The sequence below is a fragment of the Anabrus simplex genome, chromosome 1, assembly GCF_040414725.1.
Source record: "Anabrus simplex isolate iqAnaSimp1 chromosome 1, ASM4041472v1, whole genome shotgun sequence".
Taxonomy (NCBI): Eukaryota; Metazoa; Arthropoda; class Insecta; order Orthoptera; family Tettigoniidae; genus Anabrus; species Anabrus simplex.
The window spans coordinates 358,315,190-358,335,386 of record NC_090265.1 but is presented as its reverse complement, the minus strand read 5'-3'; the positions used below and the strand labels follow the sequence as shown (position 1 = coordinate 358,335,386).

The 20,197-nt window shown below is 40.1% G+C and overlaps 1 protein-coding gene across 1 annotated transcript in view; it reads right to left on the bottom strand.

Moving 5' to 3' along the window:
* egg (eggless) overlaps positions 1–20,197 on the bottom strand; it is a 351,731-nt gene that overhangs the window by 233,241 nt on the left and 98,293 nt on the right. Inside the window, exons 8-10 of the mRNA XM_068226657.1 lie at positions 18,886–19,102; positions 9,356–9,563; positions 600–799 (exon numbers count right to left, since the gene is read on the bottom strand). Of these exons, the coding sequence (XP_068082758.1) occupies positions 600–799; positions 9,356–9,563; positions 18,886–19,102 (625 nt within the window). The remainder of the gene's footprint in view (positions 1–599; positions 800–9,355; positions 9,564–18,885; positions 19,103–20,197) is intronic.

Genomic DNA, 20,197 nt, shown 5'->3' with positions numbered 1-20,197 from the left:
TGTGTGTGGTCTTGCGTTGTTGTGGAGAAAGAGAAGTTCATTTGCATTTTTGTGGCTACAAACACGCTGAAGTTATTTCTTCAATTTCCTTAGAGTAGCACAATACACTTCATAGTTGAACGTTTCACAACAAGGGAGGACAGAGCAATGATGAAACATGCCTCGCCCAGTGACTCACCGTGCTTTTGTCCACTGCCAAGTCTCCATAGACATTCTGCAAGCACCTATGAATATCTGTGATGCCCTGGTTTGCTGCCAAAAGAAACTCACTAACTGCTCTCTGTTTCTGTTTGGTATGCACCTCTATTACAGACGCCATTTTTAAAAAGCTAGTTATGGCGTTGGCATCTATTGGAAATTAATGAAACTCTACGAGACAAAGCAGGAATATTCAAAGATGTCCTAAACAAAATTCCAATTTAAAAAAAACGAAATTGTCTGAGAAATAAAGTGTGTTGCATTCTGAATGCCCTTCGTATAAAGAAAGTAATTTACTCTAAATCATAAGCACTAGAGATTACTTAAAATATGATAAAGTTACTTCTGAAACATTCTTTCAGCTATTGATATAAAGTACTGCACATGATAAATAACATTACCATTCCATTCAGTCTTTACAATCTGGCCTTGTTGCAGTTTAACCATAGGCCTCTCTGGGTATTCTTCCAGGTAATTTTTAACAAAATCACGAGACTCCGGATGAATATCTTCCCAGACATTCCGTGAACTCTCACATACCAACAGAATCTTGTCGTGTGATACATACTGAGCGTAGCCATCATCGAAGAACACCAAATATCTGCACATAAATGGAAAAATAAAAAATTAAAGCACCAATCAAATTTAATGTATATAGCAATGTTAGCATACTGTAAATGGAGAAGTATCGATATTATTGGATGGATATATGATATAAAGTACGGGTATAAGTTCCATGTTAATGGTCCAATAAATGGCCCTTAAATGAAGAACTGCCAAAGGTAAAAGATTTCAACGTACTTTTTATTTCAGCATTGCCAATGTTGAAATACTGTAACTGACTTCTGATAAGAGTACAATACATATAAGAAAATTTCATCGTAAAGTCCGTATTGTCGTACTATACTTTAAGGTTAAGTCAATATTCCACCTTTACAATACCATAAGTTTATTGTTTATTTATTTAAACAACATTATTAAATAATACGGGACATGTTTTGTCTAACTTGTAGACATCATCAGCCGTAAGATATTCAAGAAAAAGCTTTAAAAAGGACAAGGACAGAACAAACACAATAAAATAAATTGGTTGTCGAACACGTCAATCAAAATAGCGAGGGTGTTCCAGATTGTTCCAAGTACAAACATGACGAAAAAACTTAAATTCACACACATGAGAACGATATAGTAAAGCTTGTTGTTAAAATTTTTCTTGAGTGTGCCGTTGATATGCAGCAATCAGGTGCGTCGGCAAAAACTGATAATGAAGTGTATAATGTTATTTGTAGCAGAAAAAAGACGATCAACGAGCATGTGTAGGGAGTCCAGAGAGAAGATGTAAAAAACGTCATATTGGTGCAAAGTTGACATTTCTTATTAAAACTAGGTGGAATATCAGATCGTATGACGTACGTAACGTAAAAATACAGTGAAATTAAGTAAGCTGGTTTAAAAAAGAAGATTGTGGCACATCTGATTACTTGCGTTTTCGCTTCTCAAAGAGTAATTAGTGGTGTTTTTTTTTTACCCGTGTCGATCACTGCCAAAATCCATTTTCAAGACACTTGGTGCCAAGGACTGGCATGGGAAGAAATTTTACCACCTAATCTCACCCATCGATGGAACACTTCTCTAATTCGGATACCACAATGGATTGCCATTTCCAATTCCGGCACAAACTTATCACTGCACGTGTTTTGCGATGCCTTTAAAAGAGCATATGACATCACACTGTACGTTCGGTCACTTGTCGATGATGCTTACACTGTTCAGTCTGCAGCAAGACTGTCTCCTGTGAAGAAAGTGACCCTTCCATGGCTCGAATGGTTAGCAGCCTTGGTCAGATCCAGACTTCTACATTAGTTTCACGAAGCCACTGGAGTAACGTCCATTCCTGCCACATTATGGAGCGATTCTACAGTCACACTAGGGTGGATAAAAAGTAATCACAACCGTTGGAAGACATTTGTCTAAAACCGGGTGACTGAAATTTTGACTCATACCATGTCCAGTCAGTGGAGACACCCAGCTGACCACCTTTCTAGAGGACTTCAAGGACACCAACTAGAGTCCTTGGACTCATGGTGGCACGGACCTTCGTGGATGAATGGACCTTCCTACTCATAGCCCAAAGATGTCACCCCCACTAATATGTGTCTACCTGAGGAAAGGATGATGATGCTTGTTGTTTAAAGGGGCCTAACATCGAACGTCATCGGCCCCCCGAGGAAAGGTAGACCACTCACGTTCTTGCAACCACCACTCCAGAGCCATTCTTTGCTGCCTCACGATTTAGTACATACTGGGAACTTTTACAAGTTACTGCGTGGATCCTACGATTCAAGAAATGCTCGAAGGAAAAAACCAAGTACTGTCACGACTTCACAGCCTCAGAAATGGAAGAAGCAAGAACGTACTGGATAAAGCAAGTTCAATAGGAATGCTTTGCTCCTGAACTGCAAGCCCTGAAGGAGAATCTTCCACTAGCACGAGCGTCGAAAATCTGTCGCTACAATCCATTTCTTGGTATCCTCCGACTAGGCGGACGGCTACAACACGCAGACATCTCGAGCAACGAAAAGCACCCACTTCTGGATGGCTCACACGCCTTCTGTAAACTGATAAAACAAACTCACATAAGACTTCACCATCCAGGTGTCCCTGCTATCCTATCTAAACTACGCACAGAATTCTGGATCTTGCGACCACGCCAAACAACCAAGAAGGTCTTGCACACTTGTCTTCTGTATAAAGTTGTTCACTGGAGGAGACCGGCGGAATAAGAAGCACCACTTCCCCTGGATCATCCTTGCAGTCCTTGCAGACCATTCGAAGTAACGGGACTAGACTTCTCAGGAACACTGCATTAAATTGCATTATTCACCTGTGCAACAAAGCATGCCTTACATTTGGAACTGTGCAGTGACATGTCAACAGACAAGATTCCTACAGGCCTTGGAGAGGTTTATAGGCCGACGCGGTATACCACACACGATCTACAGCGACAACGCTCAGATATTCCATTCAGTGAGCACAGAGTTAAGACTTGTGGAGAGCACTGACAGCGGCACGGACACACCACTATACGACCTAGCAAGGTATTACATGGAAGTTCATTGCTCCACGTGCCGCGTGATAGGGAGGATGGTGGGAAAGACTGATCGATCACACAAGTGATGTCTACAGAAAATACTTGGACGTTCCACTATTGATGATGAAGGGCTATGGACTGTTTTGATCAGCATTGAAGCCGTATTAAACAGAAGACTCTTGATGCAACATTATGACAATGGTGGTGCATTGACTCCAGCCCACTTCCTCCCTGGCGATCGACTCACCATGATACCTACTGGACCAGAACCACCTAGGCGAGACCTTGTTAGAACCTTAAGACTACTCCAGCAAAAAAATGACGACTTCTGGAAGCGTTGCAGTAAAGAGTATTTGCTACTATTATGGAATTTTCACGAAGTTCACCAGCTCCGAGACCACGGCTCAAGAATCAGGGTCGGTGGCATGGTTTTACTACAACAGGATACACGCTTAAGACACATGTGGAATAAAGCACGGGTCGAAGAATTACGCGAAGGACGTGACAGGAGAACTAGAACGGTTATTCTTCGCACCTTGGACGGAAACAATGTGACACGGCCTGTGCAGCTGGTCATCCCACTCGAGAAAGACCAGGGTGGGGGGGATGTTGGTGATTCATAGGAAAGGACTCATACACACTTTAACGGCGAATATACGTATTAGAATCTGTAATCTCTTTGTACATGGTATTCAAGTATGAGCTCCTGCTATCTAGCGGAGCTAAGAGGAACTGCTATATTGCTTGTAGTTATGCTTTTGTTTTGTACTGGGTTGTGGTGAGTAAGAATAAATATGGCAGCAGTGATGCAGTAAAGTGATTCAGTGTTTTATTTACTAGTGATATCCCCAACAGTGTGTCTGAAAAAAAATTGGTTGTTTCTTCAACAATTTAGTCAAAGTGGCAATAACATCTGCATCAGAATAAAATCATCCACCCTTTAGAGCATTTTATGAGTCCAAACAAATGAAAGCCGCTCAAGTGAGATGAGTGCTTTGGGCGCTGTAAACACAGGTTGGCAGTAATCGTGCATCACTGGCAGATACCAGCTAAGTGCCTCGGCAGGCACGTCGCCCTGCCATTCATCCTTCCACCTGGAATCAACGAATCGTTCTGAATTGCAAAAACCTACAACGAACCTACATAATAGGTGACAGAATCTTTTGGAGGTGAGTTATTCAGGGATTTTAACAGTATAATGTGTTACCCAATTCCAAGCTTGCGTACATGTAAACCATAACGTGAGTACAATATCATAATGAAATTAACATGTAAGCTAAGTTGCCCAGTGGGAGTGTAAAATGATTCGATGCGAAAAATCAGGTAATTGACACGCACACATGGAATAGTTTCACCCCCCTCTCCAAGGTATTACAATCAGATATTCATTTCAGTGCAGAAAATAATTCCTGTCAATTTACAGAAACCACACAAGTGCTTGTGTCAACACATGTATTTCATGTTCCTTAGCAGCAATGACACAAAAACGTAATATGTTCTTGTAGATAAAGTGTTTTTCAAGTCCACACGACCATCGGTTGTTTAAATATATCAGTGTTCTGTAACATGTTTTCTTGAACATTTTGGCAAGGAGAGGTACACAAGACAGTGACAAAGAAATAAGTGATGAATAATTTAAATTATCTGATGGCGATGAGCCAAACAAAACATAATAGGGTATGCGTTAATAACAAATGAGAGACAACGAACGTATGAAATTAAACATTATGATGATAAAACGCATAACCTGAAAAGTTGGAATAACTCACTTATTATTTTAATTTGGTTTAATCAAAGTTCAATACGGACCCATAAAATTAAATTCATTTCTCTAGACACCTGTAAATATCCATAAACACGGCAAGCTTTTCTGTTATTTATTTTTATTTTCTCTGTCATGGAACTTTTGGCACTATCCGGGCGACAGCATACCTAACCTAAACAATGCAGTCTCTCTTATCTCATTTACAGCTGTTTTGGTAAATCCTGATAAATGTAGAGAACAAGCATGGAATATACTTAAAACTATGGGTCTGGCTTTCAACAACCTCAGTTTTCAAAAGAATGCTTCCAGTCACTATGTATCATCAGTACATTCAGAAATACAACTCGTAACAAAAGCTAGTTATCAGCTGGTGTTCTGGCACACTTTCAATAATACTGCTTTATTCAGAAGGAGTGGCTTCTGCTACACATACACCAGCTGGAAATATCAGAGACCATCTCCAGAAACCATTTGGGAATAGCTTCACACAGTTTGGACTCTATAGTCGGGAACAAAACTATGTTTAGATGGTTCAAAAAGACAGGACCTCCAATGCTTTCGGTCTCGATTGCAGTGCATGGCTGATGAGAACATGAGATGGTAGTGAAGATAACGTCACTTGGAATGACGAGACACCAGTAGCAGGGAAGTTACCGGCGCAAGACAATTAAAATGAAAGCAGTAATCAGGTTTACTGAGTGGTAGGCCTACTGCTCAAATGATAGAGACAAATGACTGGCTATTGAGCTATTTTGTATCACTACTGCATAACATGATAATACGATACCGTTGTCCCTTTTCTGTACGAGGTCCAGTAGAAGTGAGACAAATTTCCGTAGCCCTTCCTGACATCGACCTCATCAGAGGAATTAATGAGATCAAACGAATGACATGATATTATGAGTAACTAAAATGGATTATATTTATTTTATATATAGGCCTAAAAGGTGTGTTCACCATTTATTGACGTTTTACATATTTAGAAATACTGCCTTACAACGAAAATAACCAGCATAGCTCAAATACATTCATACATTAGTTAAAAAACAGTGTAGAATGTACAATTTATAGCTCTTTATAGCCTAGGAGTCATGTGTTCACTGCACAAAATTTGAGGTTATCGCATACTGCACCCCCTTTACTTTTTTGGCTCAAAAAAAAAAGGGGGGTGAGGAAGGGGGTCTAATATGCAAGTAAACACGGTACTTCTACATTTTAACACACACAACTTTATGCCACCCTCACCCGACTTCCAGTTCCCCGTACTCTCATCATCACTCCGTTATAACAATGTTATTTGCCTTACGTCCCACTAACTACTTTTATGGTTTTCGGAGATGCCGAGGTGCCAGAATTTTGTCCCGTATGAGTTCTTTTACGTGCCAGTAAATCTACTGACATGAGGCTGACGTATTTTAGCATTCAAATAGCACTGGACTGAACCAGGATCGAACCTGCCAAGTTAGGGTCAGAAGGCCAGCGCCTCAACCGCCTGAGCCACTCAGCCCGGCATCAACATCCACCCTATTTCCCTGAATGTACCTCCCTATAAACCTTCCAAACAAACCTCCTTACATGTAACTCCAGGTTTCAAGTGAAGGCCATCTGAGTGTAGATTCCTATCTCCTACAGGTTTTTGGTGACACTGGAATGGGAAAGGACGAAGACTGGTAAGATAGCAACCACAGCCTTAATTAACCCGTTCGGTGGGCGATGCGGCATGATCTGTGGCTACAAGTCGCTTGCTCGGCGGGGAACGCAGATATATCCGACGATTCAAATTACTTTCTTTTTTCTCAGTTGCCTGCCTGCAGAGGTTTATTTCCTTTTCAGCAGCGTGTTCTGGATGAGTCTGCCCTCTGATGTGAATTTTTTCAACTATGTTCTCCCAATACCAAAGTGTCATCCACGAGTTGCATCATAAAGAATGCAGCTTACGTCCGGGCAAGAACGACCTAAGGCCTAATAGCTTCGCGGTAAAGCTTTAGTTCATCGCCTAATCGTCCCTTGGATCTAATAATATTGCTGTAGAAGGGATTTCTAGAGATTATGATACTGAACAGCCTCTCTGATGACATTTTAGAACTGTGACCTGATTTATTATCCCCAGTCTTGAGCTTTTCCTTCACGAATGGAGTGTGTGTTTACGGCGAGTTACACAACATTTATTACCATACGCATCCGTAATACAGGCACAATTCAGGATTTCCGTTCAAACTGCACAGATCAGGGTTCTATTTGATCCGTTTTCTTACATTTTTCCCACTAAAATGTCTACAAGGAATTACCGGCCCCCCACCGTAAGAGGAAGATGATTTACGGGTCATGATAAACGAAATGTTGGAATTTAGTGGGGAAAATAGTGGTATTAGTGAAGTAAGTTATGCCGAACAGGAATTTGTAAGTGACAAGAAAATACCTGGAATAAGTACTGCAGGCTTGAATGTACAGGGTTCGGGCCCAGCTGATGCGAATGTTTAGCAGTCGCAAAAGAGACAGCACATGTTCGATTCCAGTTCAAGTAGCGACTATGACAGACAGTGGTGATGAAAATACTGATTACAATTCAACCAGAGCAAGTTCTTCGTCAACTTATACAGAAAATGGACAAAAGGTCCAGCTTTGATCCAAAATTCCATTGTGATGTAAAGGGAGAGTTTTTACAGAAAACAAAACTGAGCGAAATATTTTAATTACTTTTCATGACAATATATGCCAGAACATATCTGAACAGACAAAAGATGCCCAGCAGGAAATCGCACATAAAACCTAGTTTAGTAAGATGAAACGAAGGAGTCGAGATCAAGACCGGGTCCGAACAAAAAAGGACGAAATAAAGCTTCTTATCACCATACTGTTCCCACAAGGGATTGTACAGCAACCTACATTAGGACACTATATTTCACGCATTCGCTTGTTCACTACACCTACTTTCTATGAGCTGATGACACAGAAGATATTTTTTCTCGCCGGACTATGTGGCCTAGACGGTTGAGACGTTGGCCGGCCTTCTGACCCCAACTTAGCAGGTTTGATTCTGGCTCAGAACGGTGGAATTTGAAGGTGTTCAAATACATCGGCCTCTTGTCAGCAGATTTACTGGCATGCAAAAAAACTCCTGCGGGACTAAATTCCGGGACCTCAGAGTCTCCAAAAACACTAAAAGTAGTTAGTGGGACGTGAAGCCAATATTATTATTATTATTATTATATTTTCCTCCACAGCTTTTTACATACCTGTATCTTTGACAATGAGGTGAATAATGGACAAATTCCTCCCAAAATATACAAGATAAATCCAGTATTTGACCTCCTGTTAGCAAAATTTTCGGAAGCTTATACCCCTGATGGCAAAGTGTCAATTGATGAGAACATGTTGCTATGGAAAGGGTGACTAGGGTGGAAAGTTTACATACGAAGAAAACAACCGTGTTTCGGAATAGAATCATATAAATTATGCGATGGCGATACAGGTTATATAACATGATCTGCTTCCGTGTGTATCATAATGAACAGCTGGAAAAGACATAACACTGTGAAGACTGTAGGTACTGTAAATATTATCTGTATTGTAGTGTAATATATTCCGCGTGTTTCACTTATGAATTGTAGGTAGGCTATATAAATTTGATCCCTCAAAAGTGCTAACCAACATAACAGAAAATTTTGTGAGTATTATTTTTTATTCCATTGTAAATCTTTTAAGTACATGTGAACTTAGTAAATCTACAATTTACATATACAGAAACATTTATTTCCACGCAGAGATTGTTAGTAAACTGCCTAAAATATTCAGGTAAAAAGTTACTGTATAAACGAAAATCAGAGCTTTGTTATTAGAAGAAGTAACCTCGATATTACAGTGTGAAAGCACTTAGTACGTTCTTGCACAAAGTACTGAAAAATTAAAATAACAATTTTCCAACAATTAAATACATTATATTCAAGTAAATATTTCTCTTAGGGCCCTTCAATAGTTCATTATAGTCTAAGATTGTTTTTAATCAAGTAATTAATTTTTTTTCTTCAATAGGGGAAATTGCTCCCTTCCTGGGAGTGAGCCAGTATGTACCGAGCTCCCCGCTTAAGGGGTTAAGGTACAGCCTGGTGCAAAAATGGGAAATCACAGAAAACCATTTTATAGGCTGTCGATGGTCTCGCTCCAACTCACCAGCTATAGAATGCCAACTTACAGCTGCATGACTCAAATTATGTAGCTAACTAGCTCAGAATAGGTGAAGTATAAAATGACATAAAATATTCTTTGATTTCAGGACACTAGCAACACTATGTTATTCCAACCTGTACTTATTTGTGGACTTCGGTGGTTCTGCAATGACCCCAGCATAGTAGCATTCCTTAGGCCATTCATCTCTGAAGAGAGCTATCACTCGTGTTCCCACTGGAAATCGTACAGGACATGATTGTGGGTATGCCATATGACGTCCAGTCACAATTTTCACAGGATTTGATTTCCGATATTCAAATTTGATTCTGTATGTTGTGGAGCCTCCCTAGATGGAAAAATTGAGGAACTGAACCATATAGCACTGTTGTATACAATATAGCAGAAGTAGTCATTATAAAAAACAATTTTAGATTCTAAATGACTTACTCACCAACACCAGAGCACTACAGGAATGATAATAAAGCTTTTGGGCTTTTGCTACATCACACAAACAAGATGAAATTCTTTACATATCGCAGAGAACTTTGCACCGTATCTTCACAAGAAAATCTTGTCTGTTCATGAGGACGACTTCTCTAATAATGACGGTTTGAATTTGATAATACTTTACCGTTGGTCTATTGAAAGTGGTACTCTTGTTTATCACCAGATGGCACACTGAGCCTTCCAAATGAGAATTGATGACACCACCTCAGCTTTAATTAAGATGGTGGTGGTGATTATTGTTTTTAGAAGAACAACTGGGCAACCACAAGTAAGTGGAAGCAATGCCAAGACTCAGCTAAGGGCTTCATGGTTACCAACCCAAACTTCCAAATCAAGAGCGCCAAGGGCCCCTTTTAGTCGTTTCTAACGACAGGCAGGGGATACCGCGGATGTATTCTACCACCCCCACCTATAGGGGGATCCAATTACGATCTTTCATGTTCAGACATGTGTGTGCTGCAAAATGAACAACAAGGTCATAGACGAATGTGGTAGAAGAAAAAAAAATTTAATAAAATATAGCAGAAGTCTGCTATGGCAAGCACAGCATATAATGAGAACCCCATTATAATGCCAATTTTTGACTGTCCCTTCAGAATTCCTATAGTAAACTGTTACAGCGAGAGCCCTATCACTGACGCATCTGTTATTATGAGCAATTAAGCGTGTGTGATTTTTTCTGTTACCGATATTTATGCACATTCACATAGTAAAAAAAGCAAGGTATTACGATCCACCTATTCAATACGGACCCTAAATGAAGTTTTTGACGTTAAATAGATATTATGCATCCAGCCATTATGTTACATGCAATCGATCATCTTCGGTACCGTTTTGTCGCTATGTCCACTAGTGATCTCTCTCCTCAACATTCAATGGCATGTCAGAGTCGATTAGTAATACCCGTCAACTGCTCTTCTGTAAAGAAAAATTGTGATGTTTTCGTAACAAATGCGTAAATAACGGGTCTGATAACAGTTGTTTACTCAAAAATAAAGGCTGAAGTAAATGATCGCTTAATTTTAATACTACAAGGGATCAAATATAAATGGGACTTTATTTTTTATTTAAATTCATTTATTGAAAAACACAAGGCAATTACAATTTATTTTTCCACATAGTTTCCTGCTTTGGAAATGCATTTGCCCCAGCGTATGGGCAGCTTTTTTGATGCCCTCATCGTAAAAAGAACAGGGTCGTGTCACCAGCCAGCTGCGCACGAAGTCTTCCACACTCTCACCATCTTCAAATTGTTGCCCTCCTAGAGGCTTTAAGTGGCCCGAACAAATGGAAATCGCAGGGCGATAAGTCCGGGCTGTAAGGAGGATGATCAAACCTTGTTGTAAGCCTCTGACAGCTCCAAACATCTCAACTTCAGATTTCAGGTCAAAAGGCGAGGGACCCATCTGGAACACACTTTATAGAACTGTAAGTCATTTGTGATGATTGCTTGACAGGTCCCATAACTGACTCAGATTTGTTCTGCACACTGTCGCCCGTCAATCGTTGTCAATATTGTCTTTAACCTTACAAATGTTATCGTCTGTAATGCTGGTCTGAGGACGGCGATCGTATTGCTGATTTTCCACACGTTCTCGTCCTTCGTTGAACTTTTTATGCCAAGCAAACACACACGTCCTTGACAATGTTTGATCACTGAACTGCGCAGTCAATCTCTGGTGAATTTCCACCTATGTAACTCTTTCACGAACAAGAAATTTTATAATTATATGTTACGTAGTGGAGGGGTTTCAATGTCATCTTGTATGCATTTCACTGCCTCAATCGTCAATTTCCCTTTTACGAATCCGAACTGTTGTTCTGGTATAGTGTGTTCCGTCATTAGTCTTAATCTCTTGGTAAGTAGGCTTGTTAGTATTTTTAGGGCTGTGCACTCCAGGGCTATTCCCCTGTAGGAGTTCGGGTCCCTCATGTCTCCTTTGCCCTTATAGAGTACCTTAAGTGTTGCTAATTTCCATTTGTTTGGAATGTTGCCTTGCCTTGAGCATTTGTTGAAGAGCTCCGTCCAGGTGTCTGCGAGAGCATGTGCTGTTTCCTCCAGATGCTCAAACACACATAACACATGGTTAGTTTGCTTTGGTATTTTCAAAATTTGTACTCTCCTCATCACTAGATGGTTCACTCTAGGCTATGTGTCATACTTTCATAACCGGTATACACCTGTTACTGTATTGTTCTTACTTCTTTTCACTCTTGTGCCTTTAACCCCCACCCAACTCTCACACTTGTTTTTCTGTTCTTTTTTTCCCCCTTGGGTACACACTTTTCTTTCCATCTTCAGTTCTATTCTTTTCTTCTATCCTAGTAAGTCTTTCACTGACTTTATTTTATTTTATTTATTTATTTTATTCTACCACATTTGTCTATGATTTTGCTGTTTACTCTGCAACACACTTATGTATTCAACATGAAATATCTTCTTTTCTTTTTTAATTTGTTTTACATCACACCCATACATGTAGATCATATGGCGACAATGGGATTGGAAAGGGCTAAGAGTGGGACGGAAGTGACCATGGCCTTAATTAACGTACAGCCCCAGCATTTGCCTGGTGTGAAAATGGGAAATAATGAAAATCCATCTTCAGGGCTGCCGACAGTGGGGTTCAAACCCACTATCTCCCAAACAGAAGCTGATAGCTACGTGACCCAAACCACACAGCCACTTGCTCATTATGAAACGTCATAACTGGAACTAAGATAGCATCATCACTTCCCATCACTGAGCCATCTGGTGACAAACGAGAGCACCACTTAAAACAGAAGAACGGTAAAGTATTATCAAATTCAAACCGTTATTAACAGAAAAGTCCTTCTCGTGAAGAGATAGGGTTTTCTTTTCTTCTGAAAATGGGGAGCAAACTTCTCTGCAATATGTAAAGAATTTCACATTGTTTTCTTGACGTGGATTCTAAATATTAAGTCTAGGAAACAGATGGAGAGCAGTGACATACCGTGTAAGACTGTGTGGATAGAGTACACATAAATGAAAGACATGGTCCAAAATTTTTGGCTGCAGCCTTTGTTACTGTATTGTTCTTACTTCTTTTCACTCTTGTGCCTTCAAACCCCACCCAACTCTCACAAGTAGCAGTTATTCTTGGCAAGTAGATACTGTGTGAGGTAAATGGAGCGTGTGGGGAGGCAGAGAGACAAGAGAATAGAAAAAGGAGTGGTTATCTAATTTTAAGGCAGGGTGCTTTCCCACACCTGAGCACCAGTTGATGTCCAACTTCAGAATCTCTAATGGTAAGAGGGTGCGAAACTGGTAAATGTCTGAATAATTTAACTGTGAAACACCCACCAAATGTTGTTTGATGGTGCCTATTGTGAATGAGAACAGGAAGATCTATGTTAGGAATTTTGCAGGTACTGCAGTGGCTGCATATACGTTTAGCTACTAGTAATGTGTTGCTAGTCAAGCCAATGTAGAAAGCTGGGTGGAGTCAGCACTGAAGTCGGTAAATGTTGGATGAAATGCAGTTTGTGATGCTGCTGGTAAAAATGGTGTATGGTATATGCAAACAGCAGGTCTTACAGTGGCTGTGTTCACAGGGGAAAGCGTCAGAAGTGGGGGGGGGGGGGGGGGGGGGTGTATGGTTCATAGCGAGTGAGAAGATTTTTGAGGTTATGTGGGTGCCTAAAGGCCACTCACTGGTGGTGCTTCTTTTTTTTTTTTTTGAAGAAGATCCCAGGTTTAGGGTAGGAATGAGAAAACACTGAATGCCTGTTTTAAAACATGATTAAGCGTACACCAGGATGATATGTGGTTACGAAGTGTATGAGGTAAGGTTGTTTAGGGAATTTGGGGACAAAATTCATGGCCTGATAGATCTGGTGAACAACCAATTTGGTGGAGTAACCTATAGCAGTACAGATCTTCCTCAGGCTGTCGTCATAGGAGGTACAGGCTTTAGAGATTGAACAAATCCATTTGCCCCAAATGGCAAGGCTGAATGGTAGAGACCGTTTTGTGTACAATGGGTGAAAACTGTTGTAATGGAGATACTGCTGATGGTTGGTGGGTTTGACGTGTTTCTTATAAAATTGTACAAAAAACTATTTTAATCCTCCTAGTCAATACTACATTTTTCTTACATCCAATTAAGACTAAAGTTCACACATAAATAGACATGTTTCGACTTAGCATTGGGTCATTCTCAGTAAGACATGTATGATGTATTAAAAACATAGAACACATACAAAATAATATATTAGGTAAAAAGTTTTTTAGAAAGCATGCTGAAAGTGAAATGTTGATCGTTAAAACAGTCTTGAGCTAGAAGTCTTTCTGTTTCAATGCTTTTGTTGTCCTTTGGTGTGGATCAACTGGTATCTGTATACTGCATGTGGCTTAGTTTTTGTATACAGTATATTGTATGTGGCTTAGTTTTTGTATACAGTATATTGTATGTGGCTTAGTTTTTGTATACAGTATACATATACCAGCTGATCCACACCAAAGGACAACAAAAGCATCAAAACAGAAAGACTTCCAGCTCAAGACTGTTTTAACGATCAACATTTCACAGTTTTTTAACCTTCATTATGCTTTGTAAAAGACTTTTCACCTAACATATAATCTTGTGTGTCTCCTATGTTTTTAATACATCATACATGTCTTACTGAGGATGACCCAATGCCGGGTCGAAACATGTCTATTTATGTGTGAACTTTCGTCTTAATTGGACGTAAAAATATGTAGTATTGACTAGGAGGATTAAAATAGTTTTGTACAATTTTGTAAGAAGTTCAACCGTCAATACGGATTCAACAATGAGATTCACAGTCTGTCATGGGTTTGACGTGCACAAAGGTGTCAATTCTGCCATCCTGGAGTTGGAGGTCAACATAAACGAAAATGAGAGATTTTTGGGAGATCTGCCAAGTGAAATGGACACTGTAATTAGACTTAAGGCAGTACAGAATGATTCAAGCAGGATTGCTTCATGGTGCCACAGGAAAAAGGTACCATCGATGAACCTCCACCGGACTAGGTTCTGGAGAAGTCCAGTGGCGAGGAAATCCTTCTAAAGTTTTCCAATGAAGAGGCTGGCATAGGATGGGGCTATTCTGGTGCCCATAGCAGTACCACGAATCTGATGGAATAATTGGCCCTTGAAGTTGAAAAAGCTGTGGGTTAGGATGTATTGTGTGAGGTAGATGAGGAAAAAAAGTACGGGGCAAGGCACCAGGTTGCCATGAGTTCAAGAACGACTCGACAGCCCCAAATCTGTCTGAGTGAGGGATGTTGGTGTAAAGTGAAGTGACATCAATAGAAACTAGAAAGCAGTCTGCAGGAAGGAGTCTGGGGAGAGTGGCCAAAAAAAAAAAAAAAAAAAAAAAAAAAGACCATGACACTAGTAAGAGTCAAGGGTTGAAGATGTTGATCAACCAATGCTGAAATGAGTTCTGTGAAAGAACCTTGACTGGAAACAATGGGGCAACCTGGATTGTTGGCCTTATGTTTCTTGGGAAGCATGTGCAGCTTGGAAATATAGGGTTAATTTGGGATAAGGAGACGGATAAAAAGATTCCGATAGACCTTCGTGGTCCACAGGGTTTGATGTAAGTGGCCAAGTTAAGATTCTGATCTTGTGTGGGATCTTGGTTGAGGGGGGCATACATGGTTGTGTCAGAGAGTTGACCGAGGGCCTCATGAACATAATCTTGGTAGTTCATGACAACTATGGTGGATCGTTTGTCGGCAGAAAGAAGGATGATGTCCGGGTTATCTCATAATCCTCTCAGAGCATGGAATTAATGTTTTGTCAGGTTGTGCTGGGTAGAAAGGAGGGTTAGGAATTTTGAGTCAGGCAGACTGGTTAGGAGAAAATTACATGCTATTTCAAGGGGGTGTTCAGGTGGTAGGGGTCAAGATTCAATACTAGATGTTAAGTAATTCCATTCTCTTGTCTGTATGTATCCCCACTCCCTTTATCTCATGTAGCAAATACTTGCCAACAATGACCTCTTCCATTATAATGCTATCCTCCATTGATGAAGGCTGCAGACAAAGAATTTTGGACCCATGTCTTTCTTTTATGTTACTCTTATCCATTTGTTTTTACATGGTAAGTCGCTGCTCTCCATCTATTTTCTAGACTTGTATATATTTTGCTCCAACTAGCTTTCTTACCTGAGTATTTGTAATTAGAACAAGGTGATTATTACAGGTTGTACACATACAGCATCACAAAACATTAAAGATATGATATGGAGGTGAACTCTAGAAAATAATACTACACCTAAGGCAGTATTAGTATACTTTACCAGATTTCTCCCACTATATCAAAGTAAGAAACAGAAAGTGAACGTCCCCTGGAAGTTATGGTTGTCCACAACATATACACGTGGAAGGATAGAGCCGAATTACATTCTATTTCATCACTTTTATGCAGCGAGAGAACTTGGCTTGGTAAGTCTCTCAGCCTGGGACATAATAAATCCATCAAGTGACCACATTCGTTGTAATGTCATAATGTAAGGACTATATTTTATCTGGCGGTCATGTTTTGTGAAGTGGCTCCAAATGTACAGGCTTTTTTTTGTGTTTTGTTTTATCATGCCATTATTTACAGTGAGTGGGCTTATTTGTGGCCTTCTCAGTAAGTTATTGTAAGAGGACTACACACGACCATTCTGCATAACTTCTTCCAGGTATGTGGTCATGGAAATGATTAAAACAGAAACCTTCATATTTTAGTCACCTGCCACCTCTCCCCAGGCTGCAGCTGACCACAGCTGACATCGGGTCAGGTTTCTATCATTACTTTCTCCATCTTGGCCCACACATTGTCGATGGGATTCATGTCTGCTCCATGAGGAGACCAGCCGAAAAGCTCGACCTGACTTTGCCTTATGAACCCTTCTTGAACTGATCAGGATGTGTGGAGCAGGTCCTACTGAAATTGTGTAACACAGGAGAGATGAAGTACCCTCAAGGAGGGCACTATAACATTTTCTAAAACGTGTACATTGCCTGGCAGTGAGACAATGCTTGATTCTGTGCAACATTCCTATCCCACGAGAGATTATCCAACCCCAGCACCCAACAGATACACGGCCAGAGAGCTGATGCTTGGCCATGTATACTGGAATGTGTCAGGTGCCAAGAGAGTGATACTGGCCTGTTGTTTGCCAAGGAAAATGTGCTTTCACCGGCGAATATGACATCGAACCAATCACGTAGCACATTGTCTTCAGCAAGTGCATCAGCGAGCTTTAGTTTCTTAGCCAATCACTGGGACTGCAATTTTGCCTTATTCTGGCACCTCAAGGTCACCCTCAAGCTGCCGGGAAAAGGTGTGGCCTGGCCTAGCTGCACAACATTCATGAACGGCTAAAACAGGCCTCAGCGATCAAGCGATTGTCCAGTTCCTGGTTCGAGACCCACCATGAATCCAAGCCAGCATGTTGGCTTACATCTCCTCATTCTCAAAAATGTTTTATCCAACGTATCATATACTCTGTGGGATGTCGTAGAGTTGTTCAGCCTCTGTTGTGGTTACATTTCCTTCTTCAACAAGAGCAATACCTGCTCATGGATGTGAGGTCCTCGGTGTGCCATAGTTGCTGGTAGAATGACCTATATGTATGTAATAAGTGGTGGGGCCATCCTCTAATGTAGTTGGTCCTCGGTGTGCCATAGTTGCTGGTAGAATGACCTATATGTATGTAATAAGTGGTGGGGCCATCCTCTAATGTAGTTGGTTTGCCCGCTGACGTTGTTGGTGGAGTAAAAAATAAAAATCCGAAGCCGGTTCCAACAACCCATGTTCCTACTGTAAACCTAAGTCCATACCCACTGGGCTACAGCTCTTCACAAACAGGCACGCATAACACACGTAATAGTCTACCTGCTACCTTCTACCTCACTTGTATTTCAGGCCATTTACAGGAAATGGTGCTATCTAATTTCTTCCCATGTTTGTAGATACTCCAATTATGATGGCAACTTCTACACAAGTAATGTTTCATTGCCCCTGAATATCGAACTAGGAACCACAACATCATGTGACAATGCTAGTCACTGTACAGCTGGACTTAGCATTTTCGAGTGCATTCACTTTCTGCATTAGGGAGTGCATTCACTTTCTGCATTAGGAAGTGTACAAGAACAAGTTCCACATTTTCAGACACTGTCATCTTTGTCACTAAATCCAGTTCTTCTTGTTCTATTTGCTCTCAATGCCAACTGAGCTTGGTTGTTTCAATCTCCCAGTTTTATTGCAGGGAGGAGGAAGAATATGTCCATACTCATTGATGAAGCCATTCTTCAGACATCTTATATCCTTATATGGATAAATGTGTCTCCCTTTGCTGTATATATCTCAATTTTCCTTGATTTTAGATCAAGACTATAATTCTCTCAAGAATGGCCTTTACTACAATTCCAAACACCTGATATACTGGTAATCAAAAGCAAGCTCACCGGGGACTATTAACAAACAAAACAAGAAGAACTGGTATTGATAAGTACGGAGTTCATTCCAAAGGAGACAACAGTGTGTGAAGAAGTGGAATATATCTTTGGTCATTTCTATTTTTTTGTTTCTTTCCTTTTTTCTTTCTATTGCTCCCTCTTTCTACACTGATCTGTCATTTTAATAATGGAGAGGAGACAAACAAGGGATAAATAAAATCCAACAGGGAAGACAGGAAATACACTATGATAAACACGATGGCATGACTTTGTGGTAACATGGAGCAACAGAAAGAAGAGACAAGGACAAACATAAAAATCCAGGACAAATTAAATTTCTTCCGAATATATTGGTTTTACACAGATTGGCCCTAAGTTCATCAATCCTAGTTCTACATTAATTTCTTTTCTGCCCTGATGAGCCAGATTCAGCTTACTAGCTTCATTAGGGGTGCAGGCATGTTACTTAATTGAGGGGACTTTCTTGACAGGTTTTATCTTTATGTAGGAAGTCTAGGATAAGAAGAAGGCAGGATCAACAGGTAAAGTTTATACTACTCCCCTCAATAAGTATTGATACTCACCAACTTGATGAAGACAGGAAGCAGGGACAAGCGCAATAGAGTAATGAAGAAATAAATATAGAACTGAAGATGAAGAATGAGCCCATTTATGTCAAGATAACAATTTATCCAAGTCTTTTTTGTCTACTAAAGAGGTTGACTGACATTGTCCCACATACCTCACCAGATTTGGGTATGACTTCGAGAACTTTAGCGCGAGACCACACACCATAGTAGCCTTGTTTCATGACATACATAAGATCTCCCACTACTGCACGAGGTCGTACCAATGGACCTATAGGTGGCAACATAGGCTGCTCACTCGCCTCCACCTGCCTCAATACTTCTACAGCAGCTTCTTTTGACTGAAACAAAATAAAAACAAATGAGCAATTAAATATCTTGAACAAACGGTGAGTTTCTACCATGTCAAAGGAAAGTACAATCATGGCACAATGGCTATATACAATGACAGTTTTGCTTCTGTGAGAAAGAACATCTTTCGCATAATGAAGTGCATTGTCTGCGACTTATTATGCGTTTGGGCAGAGACCACGCCAGATTCTTATTAAATGGAAATTCTAAGTTCCCATTGAGGGAATTAGATATTTTTCCACCAATAGAGCATATAAAATCAGATAAAAAAATTAGATGTATGGCTTTTCACTCGTTTCATCTTAGGTCTGACACTAGACTCGTCAGAGTGGGACGTGTCAGACCCTACCAACTGACGCTGGGGTGTATGCAGGTGAACTAATCAGAAGCCTATTTAAGAGGCACAGTCTGATAACTGCATACGGGAGATAAAACTCCACAATGGAATTAATGCCCGCCTAGCAATTCTAAATGGAAATTCTAAGTTCCCATGGAGGGAATCAGATATTTTCCCACCAATAGAGCATATAAAAAATCAGATAAAAAATTAGATGTATGGCTTTTCAGGCGTTTGCTCTATTAACCAGCGTTTCATCTTAGGTCTGACACTAGACTCGTCAGAGTGGGATGTGTCAGACAGTGCAACATTATGCCGCATGTAGATCTACTTTGTTTAGCTTCTTTGAACTGTGATATTAAATAGAAATTAATGTTATGTGTGTAATTTTAAGTCCATATATAATTCCATTTTTCAATAAAAATAACTAAATATATATGTGCATATTTCAATACTTATTAGTACATATAAATCCGTTCCCTGATGATGATCTCAAACAAAGGGAAAGTTCTTAATGAGTGGCAAAGGAAAGAACAAACATAGCATGAAAGCTAAACAAAGGTAACAAATAAAGTAGATTAAGGATGAAATAGAGAAGAAATTACTTATCTACAAATGTGGACATAAATAACCCAGATGCAGACACTTAAGTGACAAAGATTTTATGTTATTTCTTCCAAAGCCAGAAAGAAAAAAAGTTCCCTGAATAAGGTGAAGCAATAGACTAACAAGCAAACACAAAGAGAGA